Genomic DNA, 22,292 nt, shown 5'->3' with positions numbered 1-22,292 from the left:
ACCCGCTCAGAACATCAGTAGCTGGCCCTTACAGTGATTGCTGGACCCTGTGAGCTGCTGCATAGCACTTCTTCAGTGACAATTAGCCCTGGAATTTTACAGACCCTCCACAAACCTGTAGTAACATTACTATTTTCCTGCAGTAACTATGCAGAGGAGCAAACTTGTACAGTTGTTTGCATTCTTAGTGATTTCGCACCTCTTGAGGCTTCTTTACTAAAAGATAACAGTTGTTTTAATTCTTAAATTCCATAAAATTCTCGCAGTTCAATTTGTGCATGCTTTTATCCATTTGCTGCAAAGTTTCTTCACGGTGTGCCTAAAAGCTTCTCATTAAAACTGTCCTCCACTTGATGCCAGTAAATAATGTGACAACATGAAGGCTTCTAGTGCAATTAGACTATTATTTGTCTTGTCAATCAAGCAAAAATACAGCCACATTGTTTCCTTGGTCTCCACACTTTCTAATCAAGCTGCTTACTTTAGAAACAGAAGCGACTGAACAGAGTGTTTGCTAACCTTTCCAGGGTCCCACTCCTGGGTTTTTGTTTGAAGCTGTAGAAGTTCATATGTTGTCTCCAAAGCTTCGATCTCTGGTTTTGGAAACCCAGGCAGTACGTTGTGCAACTGAAAACCAAATAGCTCTAGCCAACTTCCAATGTCTACAAAACAGACAAACAAAAAAAGGGATTCTGGAAATGAGGCATGTAAATCCTAGAAGAAGTCAGTGTAGTTTGCAGAAATCCAAGCTACGCAGAAAAATGATTTCATGTCAGTTTGTTTTCAATACTGGTTTACAGCATTTATTGTAGGAAAGAAATCATGCGATTATAAAGCATGGCAATAATCAAATCAATAGTGTACTTACTTTCTATTTATAATGGAAAAAAACATTTTCTTCCCCTTATTTTAGCACTTAAAAAAGCAGCAGATACAACTATTAATTATTTTACTGGTTACCAAAAAGACTGAAAAAAACAGATAAAGGTCTGTGAGGTGTTGGCTCCCAAAGGAATACAGTAGATTAGAGCCAAATACTAACTTTAGATGTCTGCAAAGGATTTCTGGAATCTTGAATCCATACCAGAATCTCACCAAAGAGTGTATTTTCATGAGAAATGTGTTACTTTTACCTGTTGTATACTTAGCAACATCTTGGATCCTGCCAACTGGGTAGTTGTTTTCAAATGAGTAGAGATTGAATGGTTGTGGGACAGCATTCAGGTGTTTCCATATGTGATGGTTTGGTGTTGTCCACCGACCAGCAATAACATCGTAATCCCGCTGACCCAGATGAACCAATTTGGTGAGAGAATCATAGAGCCCTCCATGAAAACCAATGACAACCTGGAAATCTGGATTAGTGTCCTGGTAGATCTCTCCATATGGAGTGTACAAAATTTCTTTTATGACTTGGCCCCGGCTGCTAAATACGGCTAGAGGTGTTCCTGTGTTATCGCAAGCAACATAATATTCTTCTCCACTGCTTAATTCCATTGCAATGAGATGACCTTGAAGATCATAATACAGAGATGTTATTTCTGAGCTGCTATGATTGTACAAGTGAGTAACTCGTATTGGGTTGGAGAGATCAGCATAAAAGAACTGCAGGTGTTGTCCCAGGCTTGATTTGCTTGCAACTCGTCTTCCAAGACCATCGTAACAGTATTGAACAGTCCAGCCAGACACTTTGTTGTATGCTTTGTTCAGCAGACCATTAGAGTTGTACTCAAAGATCTCATTGCCTCTTTGCCTGAGAAAACCATCTTCATCCATTTTATATTGAATTTCTCCAAGTCTGGTAATGCGATCTCTAAGGTCGTACCTCAGAGGAGTGAGGCGTGCACTGTTTCCATGGCTCAGCAAGTTGATGTTGCCATTAAGGTCGTAGCTGTAGCGCCACTGGGTTTTATCATTCACAGACACGGTCTGAAGCTGACCATCAGCATCATACTCATAAAAATACCGTGTGATATTGGCATCTACACCAACGCGTGTATCACAGATCACCATCCGGCCCATATTATCATACTGGATGGTCATCCAGTAAGCAATTGACTTGAGAATTTCATACTGAACTTCAATCACCTGGCCGTTGGCACTAAAAATTTTGGTATGTTTCATCACAGTGGTGGTTATAACTTGATTTAAATCATAATTAATTACACTGAATTTCCCAAATTGTTCAGTCCTGCCAGAGACATCAACGTAACGGTACAGATCAATGGGCAGAGGCGTCTCGTTTATCATGGCCTGCATACTGGTGACACGGAAATTGTTGTAACTGTAGTCAAACCTGGCATTGACGAGCCCTTCTTCACTAAACCTGAAGATCTGGCGACCGATAAGCGGACCTGTGCACAACAAGCAGGAGAAAGAGGAAAAGCAAGAAGAAAAATGAATTACGTCTATGGAATACTTTAACCTACACAACTGGCACAGACAAGCTGCGAACTCAAATGAACCCTTGAGCCTCATTGCTACTTGACTGTCTCAGGCAGTACCACTAACCATGTTAGATTATTCTCTCACAAACTTTTATTAATGTTTGCTCTATGTAATATTTATATTTTATTAACGTTTGTTTAAATGAATGCTTTTTTATTCATAATTATGATTTCTATTTACTTGCAAGATAATTCTAAACTGAATTTATTTTCCATGGTGATCTCTTTCCTTATATGAACAGTTCTCTTGAATTTATGTTACGTTATGGTATAAACAGGGAAACTTGAAAATGCAATCAATAAAACAACTTGATTTAGTATTTAGCAAATATCCACACAGTGGAATAAAAACAATCCAACACTGTAAGAGCTATTCCGAACCAAGCAATAAAAAGAAAACCGTATTTCAAATGGGGCAGCTATATATGCCTGTGGACACAGACATAGACACACACACACACACATTTTTCTATTGAAACATAAAAAATAAGAACTTGTAGAAGTAAAAATAATGGAATTTCATGACAGGTAAGTACAGAATCAGGGAAAAAAAAAATTAGCAAAGTAGTTATAGCTAGACAAACCTGTTTGCCTGTATCTGATGGTGCAGATGAAGCCATCATGCATTAAGTGTATGGTTTTAATAACGCCAGAAGATTCCTCGTAGGTAAATGTGACTTGAGTAGTGTCATAGAGAATCTCAGAAAGTCGAGACTGTTTGGAGTACTTATAGAGGACTCTGCGTCCCGTCCCGGGATACAATGTCTGCAGAAGCCGTCCATCTCTGGTGACATCCTGTATGAAGGCCGCACCACTGTCCGGTGGGGTGTAGATGTTGCGATAGTACCCAACAGAGAGCATGGTCTGCAAGGCATGGCGTACCATGCTGGGCATGGTGACCGACAGCAGGTAGTCTGACTGGTCATATTCAAAGATGTAGCGGCGCTGGCTGTGCAACAGGAGCATCACAGACTGCAATCAGACAGGAATGGCGGTGTAAGAGGCCGATCAAGCGCTTTATTATTCATCAACTAGCTGCTCTTGGAGGTTGCTCTTACCGTCTGTTTAACCCCAGGTCAAGCTTTCAGCTCCAGCAGACCTGGCCAGCAAGGTGACGTGGAACAGAAGGAGAATGATAATAGGGCTGGAGGTAAGGACCCCCAAACTGGAAGGCAGATGTGGCTCTCATTGTCATTTCAGCCTCATGCTGACTTGCTGCACAACTCTGAAACATTTAGGTCATCCTCTAAGGAAACTCCAACAGAGGGGACCTCACTCCTAGGTAGAGCATCTGTACTAGCAGATGTTTCTACAGGAGGTGGAAAGGAGAAACGTTCAGTGTTGTGTGCATGGTGTTTAGCTTTTATTGGAACTGTGCATAGTTCTAGCCCAGCCCTACCCCTTTTTTGTACATCTTCATACTGTCTCACAGCATGCACGCTAACTCTGCTTACACAGATGGGTGAAAATGGACTGCAAGTTCTTTGGTGTGACTACTTCTGTCTCTGTTTTTTTTTGTTTTGTTTTTGTTTTAAAATATATACAAAGATTGGGTCCCCAGCCCGCAGTAAGGTACTGGCTGAACTCTCTCCTAGCACCGATGTGGTGCTGCTCTCTACATATTACTCCCGTGCCTGTTTTTAAGCTGTCTGCCATTGACAGGGTATGAATAACAAGATCAGTAACATCACTAATACAACTTTAGTGCCCCTCTGTGTCATTTTACAGCACTTTGAGGCTTTTCCACTTTTGTCCAGAATAATGAAAAGACAGTCCATAAAATGGTTGGAGGCTGAGTATCTTGTCTGGCTTATTAGGGGACACTATAAAGAGAAAACAAAATAATTCCCTATTCATGCTAATAATATTGTAGTAGATTTTTGAACTATTTGCACAGACGGGGTTCTAATCGTTTTAAGGAGTTTTGGAGGCGGGCTCTCTGTGAAACATCTCCCAAAACTGTCACTTTGCCAAAGCAGCCAGAGCCTGGTCAGTGGCACAGATTGGTGCCACATGGAGTCCAAGAGCCGCTGGCAACTCCTCGCGGCTCTGCTGGGAACAGGCAACTGCTGGGCACGGCCGCTAGATGTCATTTGTGCCCAACACATCACACAGCCCTCGGCCAGCTCCCACGGCAGCGAGCGGCAGGATTTGGGAAGGGATCTCGGAGTGAGCACAGATTTGGGAACGCCGTTGGCTGACGGAGAAACGTGAGCCAAAGAAGGGAAAGTGAGAATTGCGTGCAGGGCCACCATCACGGCGCTCCTGAAAACACAGGAGGCTGGGACTAGCCCTGGGAAGTGGAAATCTTTGTGAAGATACATAATTAACTCATCAGGTGCTAATAGATGGGAAAGTAAATAAACAGGCGTTGGAAGAGAACTGTGTAATTGATTTTTTGATAAAAGGAATTATTGGTTCTTATGAGGTTTCAGACAACATTTAGTAATCATTACTTAATTAACACAATGAGCTATTGACTTTAATGGGCCACAAAATTATATCTCCATGTCTAATTCTGACAATGAATTCATCTTCCTCTGGCACGAGGAACAAATTGTGATGGAAGTACATTAAATAGCTGGGAGATTATGTCCATGGTGTGTATGACTTTCAATAATTTAATGACAAGTTGCAGCATAAATCAAGACTGCCGCTACCTAGGCCTGTAAGCTTCTGTCATTTGCTTTGACACGATCAGGATCTGTCCACTTGTGCAGGATTGCAGAATGACAGATTTAAGTCGTACGACTTCATTTATCAGCTCCTCATAAACTATGAGCAGACAAAGGAGTTGGAGGGATAAAAAAAACATACATCTTTCCAAAATTACAGTCCATTAGGCCCAAAGAAAAAATAACAGATTCCTCCAAAAGGCATGCTGCCCAAATATTTGGAGGCTGCACAAATGCCTGTTTACTTGCAATTTGCAGAGCATACAGACAAAAGGAGCCCTGACAAATTTATCTGAACCGAACTTCTGAAGCTTCCAGGGTTTGCCAATCTTGTTAACAAGTGCGAGAACCATACTGCATGCAGACAAAGAAAGAATCACATTTTTATGCATCTTTTTTTTTTTTTCCTCTGGGTTAGATTTAAGGTTTTGGTTGTTTTTCTTTTTTTTTTTTTTTTTTTTTTTTTTTTTTGAGAATCAGGCTTAAATACATTCAAAATAAGTACAGCAAAGTTTATCTTAAAAGTACACATTTGGAACTTTCTAATATATAAATAACTTCAAAGCTATTGGATTTCTTAGTGTAACATCCGCTATCAGTTTTACCTCACCTGCCCCTTCCCTTCCATTCCCTGCGGTAAACAGGTTCAGAAAACCGTTCTGCAAATTCAGAATATATCGAGGAGTCTGAGATGCTGCCATTCAAAAATAAAAAAATTTGAAGGACACTGAAAATAATCTCACACTGAGTTGCGAAAGCTTTCAAAATACAGATTTTTGGATTTGAGAGACAAAACAATTCTGAATGAGATGCTGCTACTGACGAATGTGATGTTGTTCTTCCTAAGACTATGCAGCATTTATTCCCCCATTTCATGACTATTACCTACAGTCATAAATGAAAATTACAACACTCAGGCAGTTTAGACATGAAGTCACTGTAAAAGCATGGCAATAACTCATTTTGTATTAGTTTATGTTTTTTCCTCATAATGGGCAACATAAATAGTAAAGTAATCTTTCTGTTGGCAGGATCAGTCCCTTTTTGACAGCAGAGCACTGAGCAGGCGCTAGCTTGCCCTCACCACTGTGTAATTCTGGCTTAAGAGAGCTGTGTTTGTTGGGAGGAAACAATTCCACTTCAATGCCTTTTTTCTGACTACGTCACACAGAGCAGCAATGCATTTTTCATCAGTGAGAGTGTCCTTTGTGCTTGGACAGAGACGAGGAAGCCTTTTTACCAACTGATTAAACAAACCTGAGGTGCTGATAACTTTCTTCTGAACTAATCTATGGCAGACTCAAAAGGATGACACGTAAGTCTGAGACATTTGTTTAGGTCCTCCCCCTCTACTCTGCCCTGGTAAGACCTCATCTGGAGCACTGCGTCCAGTTCTGGGCTCCCCAGTACAAAAAAGACAGGGATCTCTTGGAAAGAGTCCAGCGGAGGGCCAGAAAGATGGTGAAGGGCCTGGAGCATCTCCCCTATGAGGAAAGGCTGAGTGAACTGGGTCTGTTCAGCCTTGAGAAAAGGAGGCTGAGAGGGGACCTGATCCAGGTCTATAAATATCTAAGGTGTGGGGAGCAGAATGGCGAGGCCGGACTCTTTTCAGTGGTGAGTGGAGACAGGACGAGGGGAAACGGCTGGAAACTGGAGCATAGGAAGTTCCGCACAAACATGCGCAAGAACTTCTTTACAGTGAGGTGACGGAGCACTGGAACAGGCTGCCCAGGGAGGTGGTGGAGTCTCCTTCTCTGGAGATGTTCAAGACCTGCCTGGATGCCTACCTGTGCTACCTGCTGTAGGGAACCTGCTTTGGCAGGGGGGTTGGACTCCATGATCTCTGGAGGTCCCTTCCAACCCCTACAATTCTGTGATTCTGTATGCATTTTCTGTAAGTCTTATATCCTATTGCAAGAGATGAAATACTAACACAGCTCACAATATGGTGCCTGTATCAAAACAAACATTCTTGTGTTGGTACAACAATCCACTTATAAAGTGATTTACCTTTTCTAAGTACGTGTAACTCCATATTTTGCCATCTGCCCATGTTCTGGAAATGATGTTTCCACTTGGATCATACTCCATTTTCTCAGTCCAGGTTCCTCTTTGGATATAGGTCACTAATCCAGAGTGGGAATAAGTGATGTTGACCTCATTGTATTTGCTGATGGGTGACCACAGAACTGGCCGCCCCGTCTGGTCATACATAATCCGAAGAGTGAATTTTCGATGATCATCATAGATCTTTCCAGTTCTGGTGACATGGTCAAAATCAATGGAGAGCAGATTTCTATTGTGGGCCTAAAAACAAAGAGAGAGGAAGATGATGATATACCTTAATTCCAGATGACGGAAACATTTCTGCTTCGGCTCTGATCAGAACAGGCAACGCTTTAACAGCATGATTGACAATGTAGGGCACACTAAAGACAAGAAAATAGAAAAACGTTCAGTTGAGAAATAGGAGGACCAAGGAATAAAATGCTGCTTGCATTCGGTGTTACATATCACACTGCAGAATGCTTTCTATTTCCATATGCTCAGCTTTCTTTTCCCAAGCTTTTCAGCTTTCATCTCTCCTACAGGGTGTGTGATCCCAGCCAAAGATGTGTAGTTAAGCCCACAAATAAACAAACCTCTCCTAACTCACCTCCTCTCTCCTAAGCTCCACTAGTGCCAATGGGTCAGCTGCTGCTTTGGAACAGCCCATCCAGGTCTCATACCAGTGTGAAAAAGGAAGAGCTGTGCTTTTGGCTCCCAAAGACCCTACTCACTAGTGTCCTCACACTTCTTCACAAAAGCAGCCCACTCCCAAGGCTTGTGAAAGCTGGTGCCTTGGCAGGGGATCAGGCTGACTGCCTCGATCTGCTAGTGCTTGTAGTCCCATGGCGGGGGGGGGGGGGGGGGGGGGAGGGGAGCAATCAGAAATCAAAGACAAGGCAGACTTCTGAAGACAAAATATGCTTCTCCAATGCTTCCACCATCTACCTCCTAACATCACTCAGCCACTGGGCAGTCACTATTCAACTTCATTTAATTCTGAATTAGAATTTAGGGAACCATAAAACACTGCTCGTTGACTTGTCATTTTCAGATCAATGCCCAATGAACTCTTTGTATTAATTGACTGCATTTTGCCTAATCACTTGCATTAATGTATTCGGATTAATACATTCCTTACAGCTGAGATGATGTCAGCTCAGGTGTTAGAACTGCACAGCACAGTGCCTGCCTCTCCTTGAGAGCTGGAGGCGTTGCAGTAAATAGTTAAAAATATCTGTTTAATAATTCAAGCTGTGATGGTATGGTGGTTGTGGTTAGAATGAACATTATTTTCATTCCCTTTTCTGTTTTTAGATACAAAATAATTTGAAAATCTAGAAGAAGCAGGTGTTCTTTCTTCAACTACCATTCCTGTGGTTTTATATACACACATGTCTAACTTTAATACTGTTCATTTACAATAGCTGTAAAATACCTATACACCCCTGTAGACTGCTGTAACTATTACAATTTATGCTCTAATGATAGTTAAGGAGCTGAAGTAAAATGTGATGCTCAATTCAACTATATTTGCTTGTATACAGTCTGTTGGATTAAGTTTATGTTAATATATTTCTTTGCAAACTTCTTGCAATTTCTGAAAAAACCCTCTTGGTGGTAAAATATCTGAAAAGCAAGCAGGAGATATGCCCTGGCTCATGCTCATTTACTGTATATGTACATACTTATGCTCTTATTGCTAATATTATTATTATTATTGTAAAATGCAGCTAGAAGAAATGAAAGTCTTGAATACAAATTGCTTGCAATCTAATTTTCAGAGACAATATAATGAATAAGAATGGAAAACACAGAGAGACAGAATTAGCATTGAAGAAAAATAGCAGCATCATTTAAAGGCTCACAGTCGATGCACTGGGAGGCCTGGGCACAGGTTGCCTGGAAAGGTGGTGGTGCCCCATCCTCAGAAACACCTGAGGGAGCTGTGGAGTCCCTGCTCATTGCAGAGGGGTTGGACCAGATGGCCTTTAAGGGTCCCTTCCAACTCAAAGGGTTCTATGATTCTATGATGATCCTGTCATAGTTGAAACAAGGTTTGGAGAGGCGCCGTTGCTTCTTTTATATTCTGTATTTCATGCCGTTTGTGTTTATTTTTTTATATTAGATTTAAGTTAAATTTAACATCCTTCTTAAGACGAGATGCAGTGATACACGAATAGCAGGCTGCATTTCAATGCTGTCATTGAAATGCTGATTTCAAATCCCAGTGGCTTCCTACAGATAACTCCTCCAATGTATGTGCAAGTCTACAAGGAGCCCCTGTGAGAAACTGGAGCTCACGTGTGCGGTTACAAGCCGGTAAAATCTGGTTTCTGAAAGCAGTGTTGGGTCCAAATTCCACTGATGAAAATAGGGAGAAAATTCAGCTGATTTCAATAATCATGTTAGTACTTCATAACAAGATACGTTATATATTTTTAAACATTTTTTGGCTCTATTTCTATTGATTTGCTTGCCAGAAATTTTGCAGTTGTCAATGATTGCATAAACCTTCTCTTGACATTTACTCTCAAATCTAAACTGTCTCAAATGTGAAATCAGATGAGATGATTGTGTATTTCCTTGTCTGTGTCTGGACTTGAGTCAACGCAAACTGATACAGGGTGACTGAGGATTTGACCTTACCATTACAACTTGCTGCAAGGCTGGTAAATAAAGGGAGATAATTTGCTAAATATGATAATAAACATAGCTGTCAAAGCCTAAATTCAAAGGACTTTTGACTTGAATTGAGGCCAATGAGTTACTTCCATTTTTGTTATTTAAAAAGTAAAAAAAAAAAAAAAAAAAAAAAAAAAAAAAAGGTGAGACTGGCCAAGCATTCAATTTTCAATTTTGTAGATATTCAGTTATAAAACCTGGCCTGCATCCAACGCCAAGTTCCTCTAACTTATGCAAAAGACAGGAGGGAGCAGAGCTGAATTCTAATCAGTATATTACTATGCACCATGCTCATTGGTTTTAACAACAGCTCTGCTTCATTTTTAGAAGTCAATTAAAATAGCACTTCAATTGATAAAAAGAAGTCCTGCTAGATGAAGACTGATGTTAAAATGCCTGATTGTACATAGATTTATTATTAATATAAAATGCATACATGCCTACGGACTGTTTTATGTACTTTCATGAAGTGCCAGGGCAGGCAGTTCTGCACTTAAAGGAAAACTCTGATTAATTCCTGTTTCCAACATTGATTTAGATGCTGAGATAAAGTTAGCTGTCTTTTCCAGCATTTCCATTAACACACTCATTTCTGCTTTAATTCTAGAGAAAGGAATATGTATCATGGAAAAAAAAAACCAACACACCCTTTTCAAAACCCAACTTTTATCACATTATTGGGAATGTGCTAACAGTGGCCTCTTTCCACAACTTATTTTACACTAACAGTAACAGTAACTAACACGGTTTCAAGATGGGTTTTAATTGCAGTTAGGAATTAAAAATGTTAGGAACTGGCAGAAAAGGAGTAGCTTTCGTCTCTTCAACTAGGTCATCCTTTATCTCATCCCCAGTGACCTGCCTTCTAATTTACACCTCTTAGCATTCAAAGCCGTTTGTTTCAGTGACGGTATCAGGACTGATCTTTAAGTGACATCTTTAAACTTGATTTCTATGCTTTTTTATTTCCCTAGAAAACTTCTCCATTGTACTGTTTTCTTCCCTTAACTGAGGGCTCCTGCAGATCTGTTCATTTCCACCGAGAACTAGTCCAATCCCCAGAGCTTTTTTTTACATTTATTTTCAAAGTTCAGCATAGTTCTTTTTGCCCTACATTGCAAGCTTTCTAACACACTTCCTATTGTGTCAGTCATGGCACATTAAGTGCTTAACAACTTTTTTTTTTTCAAGCTGGAACTCACTAGAACTCACTGGAAGTTTTCTGTAGGTCTCATCAGAACCTCATCCTCGATAAGGGCTGCTACTGATGCTATGTTTTTTTTCAAGCACTACTCATGGAAAGGATTTGTCAACAGTGGGCCTTAAGTGCCTTTCAGTATTGGCTCAGTGATTCACTGTACATAGTGGCATTTTTGCTCCTGATGTCCTGCACGTTTCCTCTTATAAACAAGTTTCCAAGAAAGACAGCTGTCTGTGGGTATGTTCTGCTGCTTCTTTGCCTCCCTCTCCAGCTGCACTGTTCTGGCTTCTTTACACCAGCGCTGGCTCCCAACTCCATCAGCACCCCATGCAAACATCTCAGTGCTAAAGCTGAACCCTGGGAATCATGTATTTAACCTCTCCTCCAAACTCTATTCATCGGTCACAGCAGCCTCAATAATCCATTTGCCTTCTGTGCTTATTTGCATGGTTTATCTTATGTGCAGAATACTTCTGCTATCAAATCCTTCTTGCTATCCCACCAGATTTCTTCCAGCCTTTCTCTGACAGCCCTGACAACTCTAAAGCTCAGTGCAGTAAGAGAAGGGGAAACAGCATAATGTAGGCAGCTGACTTTCTTTTGGGTAGGCAAGGGCAATGCTTAATCCCCCCATCATCTTGGGTAGATATAAAAGGAAATCTATAATTCACAGAAATAACAATGCAATGTCCAGCTGCTGTGATGCTAGTGGATACTTCTGGAAGGACAAAGCATACAAATGGCATACTGGTATTGTTCTTACACCACAAACTTTCTTGCTGGAGGGAAGATGAAGGAGGAGGAAGAGAGAACACAAGTGCTTCTATGCACCAGCAGACTGACTCGGAGGCAGGTCCCTCAGGTGAACTCAAGATAGCTTCAGATTTTCAATATTTCTCTGAAAAATTTATGCCTCCAGCCAGAATCCATCTAATCCTGACCAGTTTCCTCCCTTTTTTGGCAAGCATTATTAAGGATCATGCAGAGGCAAGTGAAAATGAGATAAAAGAACTGGCAATCAATTTCAACAACAGAAAACATAAACTGAATAACAGGGAAGCTGTGCAGGACGAAGTACTTTGAAATGTAACGGTGATGAACAACTTGGCCCTGGCAGCGTAAGCAGAACAGATGACTGGCAATATCCTTTCCATTTGAGACTTCTATTCCGTAAGATCTTTAAAAAAGTATGTGCCATACAGTTACTTAAGCACAAAATCACACAGGAAACCATTTGATTAGATAAAGTGAGCCACGGAGGCCACAGCTTCAATCCTATGATCTTAACAACACACCTTTGCAATGACAATACATTCACCTGCCTCCCTGGACAGAGAGCTGGAGAGCAATACTAGGATAGGGCAGATGCAGTCAGAGGATGAGCAAGAAACACCACATGAAGATTTTTTCCCACTTGCAAGACCCTTGTAAGTAATTAATTGTGACTGCCAAGTCTGAAAGATGTCGTTTCAAATGTTTTTTTACACATGGTGGTAATATCATGGCCACATCATACAAGTTTTTTGTTTCTACCTCATAAGCACAGCTGAAAATCAAACTGATACATTTTTAAAGTAAAATAATATATGGGATATGATAACCAAAAAGAAATCCAGTGATTTAGTAACCATCTCCATATTTTTAGAGCTAACAGATGTACCTTCAGAGATAATACTCATCCAGCCATGTTGCAGTTAATAATGTAATATTTTAAAGTCCAGAATTCCCAGTTGTACTACTGGTACAGGTGCTTTATGGACTATTCATGTGAAAAACAGAACTGATTTTGTAAAAAAACCATCCTGCAAGGTAGTGGTCTCTTTGAGCCTTGGTGTTACCTAATTAAATGCTGAATGTTGACCATCTGTCATTGTAAACTGCGAGTTCTCCTGAAAATAAATATAAACCATGGATGTACTGTTAAAATGATTCTCTATTAGAGCTGTAAGGTAATGCAGTCAGAGGGAAGTGGGGGGGCTGAAAGCACACAGTGGAGGGCAGAATCCACAGAATTGTGGATAGATGGGGAGGCTCTACAACATCATGGCTTACAGGAGATGCCCTGGCACAGACACCCAAGGTATGCCCTGAGAGACCTCTGCACTGAGCAGCGGCTGGAACCTGCTGTATCCCCCAGAACAAAAAGGTGGTTAGATCTGAGAGGCAGAATCTGGCTCCAAGTCTGCCACTGTACTGCAGGAACTATGATTCGTCTGTTGCTCGCAGCTTCTTTCAAAGACATAATTAAGTTCTTAGTTGAAAAAGAAGAGGAAGAAAAGAAGTAATTATGTCTTGAGGTCAAGTCTAACAACCAAAATCAAACAGAGATTAAACACCCCTGCCAGTATTGGAGGAGTTTGGTTTTGAAATTCATGGCTGGGGCCCACCATTGATACAAACTTCCTATTACACTTCTTACAAAGTAGAGCATTTCAACATCATTTTAGTTCAACGGCTTTCAAAGGGAACACTGCACTTCACACAAGAGGAAACCTTACCCTTAGCCTTCTCTCAAACGTGGAGATATTGCCTTTGGTCTGCTCCCTCCTTTGCCTCCATTCAATGAGATTTGAGTTATGCTCTCCAGGAAGGGAGATATTGCACTTCCCTAAAGTGGGACTGACTACTCCTGCTAGAATATGAGGCTCTGTGTTAAGCGTGATTTCCATTCCACTGGCAAAGGTGACTCTCAGAGACCCATCTGGGCTGACCCGGTAGATATTCTGTGTGTTATCTGTCAAAAAAACAACAAGCAAAGACAGGGAATACAGAGAATTTCAGATTCACAGGTCTATGAAGAAAACGGGGCTTTGTTTGTCCCAAGTTTACAGACTTCTGTTCATGCACTAACTGCAGTGTGATTTTTGGAATCTGTAACCTCCAGATCTACACATCCACACATGCCTAAGCCTCTCTTTTTTACACTGGGACAACTGATTTCCGCTGTCCAGGTTTCTTAGGAGGAGTAAAGAGTTCTGCTTTCAGCCTAGCAATACATGAACTCATAGGCTGCATTCTGACCACTGTTATTCCTCTACTCTTCCCCACTAGCATCAGGACCCTGGGGCAGAGGTTCCATGATGGCCAGCCTTGAGACTGAGTTCTACTGTTTGCTTAGGACTAAGAGACAAAAGTGAGTGTCACCCTTAATAATCAACTCCTCCTTCCTACATGTGCTGCCATCAGATACAGAACTACCAGAAAGAATTCATGGCACCGGCCAAACATGGCATTTCACTACCAAAACAGCAGCAGAGCACATCACTCTTTGGGCACAGTTCTCAGAATTACAAAGCTTGGTGTATTATGGGTCAATCCAATTCCCCTAGATACTGGCATGGTTAATAGCATGTAAAGCTTGGAGACATCAGAGATTTCAATAACTAGAATCTACCCGCGGGATTTTTCTCGGAGGAAAAGAATTCACTGGTGGTTTGTTCCTAGCAGGAACCTCAGGAGAAATGTAAGTACTATCGAGCTATTTGTACTGAAACAAGGAAGAAACAAATGAACTAATTTCAGTGTCTTTCCATCAAACAGTTAAGAATGCAACAATATTCAGAGTCTGAAATGTGAAGACTAGGAAAGAAATAACAGAAATGCCTTCATTACCTTGTTTTAAAGTATATATTGTAGAAGTAGCTGAGAAGTTTGTAGCTGTGACCACGTTCTCCCGGTTTGAAGTATCAAGTTCCACTCTCGTCAGTTTTTCAACATCACTGTGGAAACTGCTGACTTCCCCGGTTGGGAATGTGGCATTGGTCAGGTGGCCATCAGAGTCGTACCTGTAACACACAGCATTAACACCACAGGAATACTGTGCCTGCAGACACTGCTGACATTTTTAAAAAACAGAGGGGAAAAAAAAAAAAAAAAGATGCATTTTCAACACTGTTCAACAAGCAAAAAGGTAAGAATTGGTGCATGTTTCATTCTGAAAGCCAGACCTTAGGCTACTGCAGCACTCCATAGTGTGAGGTGCTGCCCAGAGAGGTTGTGGATGCCCCGTCCCTGGAGGTGTTGAAGACCAGGTTGGATGGGGCCATGGGCAGCCTGGTCTAGTAGCAGATCTGGAGGTTGTGGACTTGATCCTTGGGGTTCCTTCCAACCCAAGCATGAGTCTGTGATTCTATAACTGCCTTTTGCTGCTGATGAGTGAAGCACATAGTATGAATGGCAAAAAATGAATTGAAAAAAAAGGGACTTAAAGCATAACAAGAGCAATAAAATTAGGTGGAAGTCTGTTTGGGCAGCTGTGTGGTTTTCACTCGTGTTACGTTTCTCAGGGGCCAGAACTTCTCATCACAAGTAAAACCACCAGAATGCAGAGTGCCCCATTTCAGTTAACCTAAACTGAATCAGTGCTAAAGAAACCGTTCTGGTTTAAAGTACTCTACGCAATAATCAGGCCACGTTATGAAAATGTCAGTGAGTAATTCAAAAGCTGTGGAGCAATGTTTCTAATGGGTCTCTTCAGTCTACAGATAAGTTTGTTCTTTCTGACGGTTCACACAGCAAACAACGCAGAACAATGGTTGGTATTTGATATAGCTTCATATTAGTGCCACCAATCTTAAAAATCTCATTGATCCTGAGACATTTTTACTCATCCAAGAGAACTCACTGAACATGCTGAAGATGCTTTTGCATGAGTAAAATCGACAAATGTTCATAAAATAGAAGCCCACTTAAGCAGGTAGGAAAGCATAATTAAGTTTTCATCTATTATTATCTGTCTCTCTTGCACTCGCAAAATGTATCCTCAGCTGGTGTACCAACTGGCACAGCCCTGCTCCCTCCAAGGGGAGCTCTTCCAATTTACATCAGTAGATGATCTGGCAATGTCTTTCACTTTAACAGGTTAGCATCCTTTCTTTCAGGCCCTCACCTATCCCTAATTAGACAAAATCTGTGCGCCACAGAAGATATTGATGAACAAAATTAGGAATTCCCTTTTCCATTCAATATGAAAAAGAAAACAGAGCAGCTGTTCTTCTCAAATGAAACACTGGAAAAGGAACTTGCCAAGCATCTTGTATTTTTTGACATGTAAATTCATTAAATGTTAAATGCAATATAATCTCTCTCTCTTTCACCTCTTACTGCCCTAACACATTTTATGTGACTTCTTTCCATCTCACCCTGATGTCAGTGCTGTGCCAATGGACTGAGTGCCACTCTATGTGATTAAAACAGATTAAGACCACCCCTCTTCATCATTAGAAAACTCTACAAACACTGGGCAACTATATTTCATTTACTACTTGATCAAACAGCTTGCTAAGCTATTTGGATTTTCTACATTACTACACAAAAATCCCCAAATGACACATTTTTATGGGATAAATGCAGCCAGTTTGTTGGAATATACTTGTGCGTAAGAATCAGGATCCACCTCTGCGGTTTTGCTGCTGGATGCTGCTGATGAAGAGGTACAGAACTTCCTGTGTAGCTGAAAACAGGACTGGATAGCAGACCAGACTTGGCATTGAACAACTAACATGAGGCTGTAGAGCACATGCCCATGTACCCTAACTCAAGTAGATGGTACAGCTGACTTCAAGGTCAATGTCTCCATAATGGTTTCACAGTGTAACCATCTAAAGGGCTTTTTTATTCCAGATTGCTTCAAGAAACCTAGCCCTCTGAGGACAGGTTCTGCCACCTTTCACATGATGAATAACAGCACACTTGGTCTCAGTTCTTGCAGAGCAATGTCCTACGCATACTAGTAGGGGCAGAATCATGACGTATTTCTTAATGTTAATTTGGTGCCCAGTTATTGCACTGTTAATCATTCTGGTGACCATTTAATCATGCAAATAATTGCACTGATTTCAGTACTCACATGAGGAAGTGCTCACCAATATTAGAAAAGCACACTTGGGTATAGAGCTTCACAATCTATTTGCATTTCTATGTGTAGCACAGTTAAGAGTTATACCATTTCAAAGGGAAAGCAGTCTAATTAATTTTTTCAGAGAGGGCTGTTTCTTGCAGATGTTTTCTTGTCCTTGAATTAATAGAGGCCCAGTGGCCCCCCTCCCTTTTTATGGCTTTAATGATATAATATTAGGAAAAAACCCTACATGACTGAAATTGTACATTAGTACATAATTTTATGCAAGAGCTCTTTCAGTGCTTCCATTCTATCAGATTAGACTAGATGGATGACAAGTACTTTTGTAGGTGGTTTTCTACCTCTTAATAATTTCCCTCTGAGCGAATCTGACACACAGGTATGTGTTCTGAACAGTTCATTATCTTTGCTATGTGTGATATGTGTTGTTAAACAAACTCATTCCTATTTCAGCTTGATAGTGACATGGATTGAACTTCTGGATGTAATGCAAATCTAGCTTAAACAGAAAAGTTGATTGCAGGCAACTGGAAAGTTGCTTGTATGTTAATTCTCTAAACTCCAACACTATGTTTATATATGACTAAGGACCATCATCTACCATGAGCTATTTATAGTGAAAAGGAAAATCAGCTTCTGAAAACACATCCACATTCAGCATATCATGGATTGTACCAATTGTCCCTCTGACATGGCATCTCAGCCACTCAGAAAGTTGTAACGTATTATGAAGATGACTTAAAATATTGGTCTGAACAATAAATATTAACAATATGACTTCACCATTTAATATTGCTGCTATTTTTGTAATGTTAGATCTGTAACTGTTAATTTTGCTGGCAGATCTACACTGGCAGAAGTGCACAAACATACGGTCTGTACGACTGAATGCATCAGTGTGGATACTGTCCCTTCATGTATCTCTGGGTGAGGAAATCAGTAACTACGTAAGTGGGAGGACCTTGCAAGCAGGCAAAGTCCTTTAAAAAGAAATCTTACTGAGTCCTGCATTACAAACTACTTGCCAGAGGACAACAGGCATGAGCAGTAATTGTCTGAAAAGGTTTACAGACGATGTCAGAGGGACAGAGTAGGAGTAGCAATATTAAAGCCACTGAGAAGCACAGCACTACACATTATCCCCTCTAACATGCTCGAACAATAAAGGCCCTGAAACAATGCGTAGTGTTCAGCATTTTAGGAAGCAGCAGACATGACTTGGAGCTACTGTGAAAGCTTTTTGAAAGTGTCATCTGTCCACCACCGGAATTGATCCCATCCTCTGGAAGGAATTTAAATGAATCCCTCTTCTTTCAAAGAAGCACATATTTTAATTAATTCAATTCTGTGTAGAACAGAAATCTCTCTTAGATCAGTGTTTAAACTGCACCAGACAGCAAGCACCAGCCTTGTGTTCTTGCATGAAACTTGCAACTTCTACTGCTAGATGCCAGATAATGAGAACCGAATCAGGGAGGCTCTGTATGGTTTTGTTCTGAATATCGTCAAAAACGGCCCCAGTTGTCTATACCTAGAGCAACTCTATCATTTATTCTGTTTTAGTGGTATAATGGAGGATAAAATGGAAAAATATCCCCTTCAACAACAAATCCCACACTCTAGACAGCAGTCTCCCCTGCTTTTATCCCACTTGCAGTTTAATAAAAAATAATTCTAAAAAACCTGTAATGATGGTGACTCAGCTGCCTTTCCAGGTGACTTATGCAGTAGCTTAATTTCTATTCATATCTCACCTGGATGGCTTTTCATTTTCCTTTTCGACAATGGACTCCTATGCCCTACAGAAAGCAGGCATTATTTTCCTTGAAGAACTTTGAACTAGTAGTGCAGTGTTAACATATGATTTCCATCAGTCACTTGCCATGTTCTCAAACAGGAATTATGACAATTATAAATAATGAGAAATCCTGATATATCACACCTCTGTACAAATCAAACATTGCTCTTCTCTGGGGTTGTTCTCTCCCAGGGACCAGACTCTAATGTTCTGACTGCACCTGTACTGCCTTGTCTTGCCCTTTATGAGTCCTGTCAAATGTCTCAAAGCTCCTTCCTTATAAGGCCATTCCTATACCACTAATATATATCTTTTCCCTACTAGATATATGTATATTTAATTATATATCCTCTTCCCCTAACAATGGAGACAAATCCATTCTTGCATTTGAATGTTCCTTCCACCAAGATTCTCTGTTTCTTTTGTAACACTCCTTGCTCCTATGAGTATGTTAATTTTTCCCATTTTGTCTTCCTCAGGGTTTTTGCAAATCTGTGATTCACATCACAACTGGCCTCTACTTCTTTAGTTACCAGAAATTCCAAAACCATATTTGCATTTGGAGAAACAGAGATTCACACTAATATGGTATGAATGACATGTGGTTCCAGGCAGTTTTTGTACATGTAATGGGCACTGTGTACATTCACATTGCGTACATTTACATTTGACAGGCTGTAACACTTAAGAAATGTTTTACTGTTTGTAAGAGCTTGTACAATAGCTTTGTCTTTTGTAATTACTAGAATCAAAAAAACCCAAAACCATTTGTTTAAAACAGGGCTCCTTACGTCAGAAATTTAATGCCATGGACTTACTCATACACAGTGGTCCATCCATTTTCATCACTTTTGGTTGCTAGAAGTCCTGTGTTTCCAGGATATGTCATCAGAGCCAGGTTGTAGCCTTGGGCATAAACCCTTTTCAGAACACCATTGCTGCTTATTGTCAGCCAGTATACCTGGCCGCCCGGCACCACGACCCACAGGGGCAGGCCGCTCGTGTCTCTGCGGATGTGCACCGAATTCCCATTGCTGCTGGTAATGGTGACAACGTCCCCTTCTCCGCTGTAGGTGAAGTTGTAAATGTAGTCCCTCGTGATGAGGTTCAGGGTGTGCAGGTGGGTGCCATTGATGGTGAACTGATACAGCTCTTGGTCTGCTGGTGACGCAATCTCGTACAGATTCGTGTCACTGAGGTGAGCCTTGTTTCGGCTGATGGCGCGGATGCGCACGTTGCCAAGGTCTGCTACGTACAGCGTGTCATCAGCAGAGACTGCTAGGGAGGAAGGTGCTTTCAGCTTTGCATCTTTGGCATATCCACCGTCACCTGGGACATAAATGGCAGTGTTAGTAATCTGCAATGTCTGCATTTAAGCTGAACCTCAAAGCCTGGCTTACTGCTGCTTCTCAGCATTTATATGTCAACAGGAGAGTATCTGCTTCCAATTCATTAAACCTCCATTATTTAAAGTTGGTGCAATTCTGGATCGGTCTCAGTAAAGACAAACTAGAAGACAAATTATCCAACTTACACCATTTTTACTAACTCCAAAGCCCTGATGCTCAGGGAAGCATCACATACTGAAACATGAAAGAAAAAATGTTAACGACAGGTGAAGTTTCATTTCCTACTTCTTGTATGCTGATATGTAGTCCAAGCAGAATTGTGGTATAAATAAAAATCAGTAATTCAAAGTAATTAAGGGAAGCAAAGATTAGATTGTACTTACTACAATCTCAACATTATAGAAAAGTAAATGAGATTAATAGCCAAAAAAGGCCTTGAAAATATACCCTCTCTTACATCAATCGTAATTGTACTTTGTACTTATAAATACTATGTGTTTTAAGATCCAAAGAGGATGTTTTCATGATCATGGGCTGTATACCTGAGTATCTAAATGACTCCAGATGAGAAAGATTTTATGTAATCAGAAAGGAAGCGTATTAAGCCTCACTCTTAGAGAGCAGCATGTTACAGTTACGACTGCTCCTTTTCTCCTGACTCAGAAATACAATTTGATGGAGAATTTGAGCATATCCTTTGCTGCCTTGGAAACGGACAAATGAGCTGGTCTCTGCCAACCGGTGTCTGCCTTTCACCAGCCCAGCACTGGCACAATCATTAGCTTTGCCACAGCACTTTTCTGTGTGTGTGCTGAGGGTAGATTCCCTCAATCAGAACCCCGGACAGGATGCTATTCAGCATCGGTACGACAGAGCCATACCTGAAGCTGGCAGCACGTGGCAAAGCTCATGAGATTTTGATTATCCATAATGGGTCAGGAACTCACCTCCTCTGGAAGACCATTTACATTTTTTTTCCTCTCCTTCTTGACATACTTTATGTTTTCTTGTCAGTCATTAACCTTTTACTCGAAATGGGCGGCTTATGAATTATGATAGCATTACAGAGCTGAACAAAGTGGTTCTTGGAGACGGCAAGATGACAGTGTACTGCCTTCCTCTGTGTAAGGGAACATTCTCTTTGGTTCCATCATGAAATAGGTTTATGTGAAAAAAAAATGCACAACAAGAAGGCGTGAGATAGCACTTTTCACAGGATGTGGAACATTTTGATAATCTCCTTGGCAAAAAGGGCTTCCACATCCAGGAGTATTCAGGTGCAATCTGCACAGGGGCTGCTAACATCTTCAGCATGAGCAAAGCTGACATAAAAAACCATACTTAGAACTCATTTTGAATGATGTGTAATCTCTGTATCGAAACAGGAAAATCTGTGCCCACTCAGAGGTTCTTCCAGTGCCAGCTGGAAGACTCATGCCTCTGCACCCAATGGATTAAACAAATTCATGCGGAGCTGCTGATAAGGCTTTCTGCTTTCCAAGGAAGTTGAACCAGCCTGTTACTCCTGTCGCTTTGCTAACCTGCAGCTATGCCAGAGGGTCTCGACAGTGCAGCAACAGGAAAGTACAGGATAGCGCTGTCTTACCTGAGAAACAGTCACAATTAGGATCAATCTTGCAGTCACAATCTGACGGGGCTCCGGCAATTATGGAGATCTCCCCGTTGGTTGTGACCTGTTGTATACGGTTGATCTTTCTTTCATCAGTCTCAGCAATGTAAAGAATCCCGCTGTGGGACACAGCGATGGCTCGGGCTGACTCCAGGGTGGAGTGGATGGCCACCTTGCTGACGATGAAGTGGTCGATGCCGGGCACCTGGCAGTGAATGGGGCGCCCTGCGATGATGCGCACACGTCTGCTCTCAGAGATCTGCAGGACGATGTTGTTGTCCAGGACGTACAGCGAGTTGTCCAGCGGGTTCACTGTCAGGTCTGTTGGCCACTCTAACCGCACCTGTGAAACCAAACCACGGGGAGGGCAGGTTCAAAAAAACAATGAAGACATAAAGCAGTTTTGTTCAACCATCTCTGAGGACCATGTCGTCTAGGGGATTTACCCGCTGCTGCTGTGCTAGGATGTACCTTCAATTGCGTTTGTCAGAACACGTTTCTACAAGCATACCCTTTTTGTGAGATCCAGCACCAATGTGGAGCTAAATTTGATTTCAAAAGTAATTTAACAACCCCTGAAAGGTATTTGCAGAAGTCCATT

General features: G+C 41.1%; 1 protein-coding gene across 10 annotated transcripts in view; it reads right to left on the bottom strand.

Annotated features, from left to right (window-relative positions):
• The window catches only part of TENM1 (teneurin transmembrane protein 1), a 537,663-nt gene that overhangs the window by 6,597 nt on the left and 508,774 nt on the right, over positions 1-22,292 (bottom strand). For all 10 annotated transcript variants that reach the window (XM_048959375.1, XM_048959377.1, XM_048959378.1 and 7 more), the window contains 8 exons: positions 21,668-22,034; positions 19,531-20,041; positions 14,667-14,839; positions 13,553-13,788; positions 7,133-7,429; positions 3,032-3,419; positions 1,134-2,354; positions 520-662 (listed from right to left, as the gene is read on the bottom strand). In XM_048959375.1, the coding sequence (XP_048815332.1) occupies positions 520-662; positions 1,134-2,354; positions 3,032-3,419; positions 7,133-7,429; positions 13,553-13,788; positions 14,667-14,839; positions 19,531-20,041; positions 21,668-22,034 (3,336 nt within the window). The remainder of the gene's footprint in view (positions 1-519; positions 663-1,133; positions 2,355-3,031; positions 3,420-7,132; positions 7,430-13,552; positions 13,789-14,666; positions 14,840-19,530; positions 20,042-21,667; positions 22,035-22,292) is intronic.

This window comes from Lagopus muta, chromosome 13 (genome assembly GCF_023343835.1).
Source record: "Lagopus muta isolate bLagMut1 chromosome 13, bLagMut1 primary, whole genome shotgun sequence".
NCBI classification, from domain to species: Eukaryota; Metazoa; Chordata; class Aves; order Galliformes; family Phasianidae; genus Lagopus; species Lagopus muta.
Note: the sequence above shows the minus strand (reverse complement) of the source record. Positions and strands in the feature narration are given on the sequence as shown.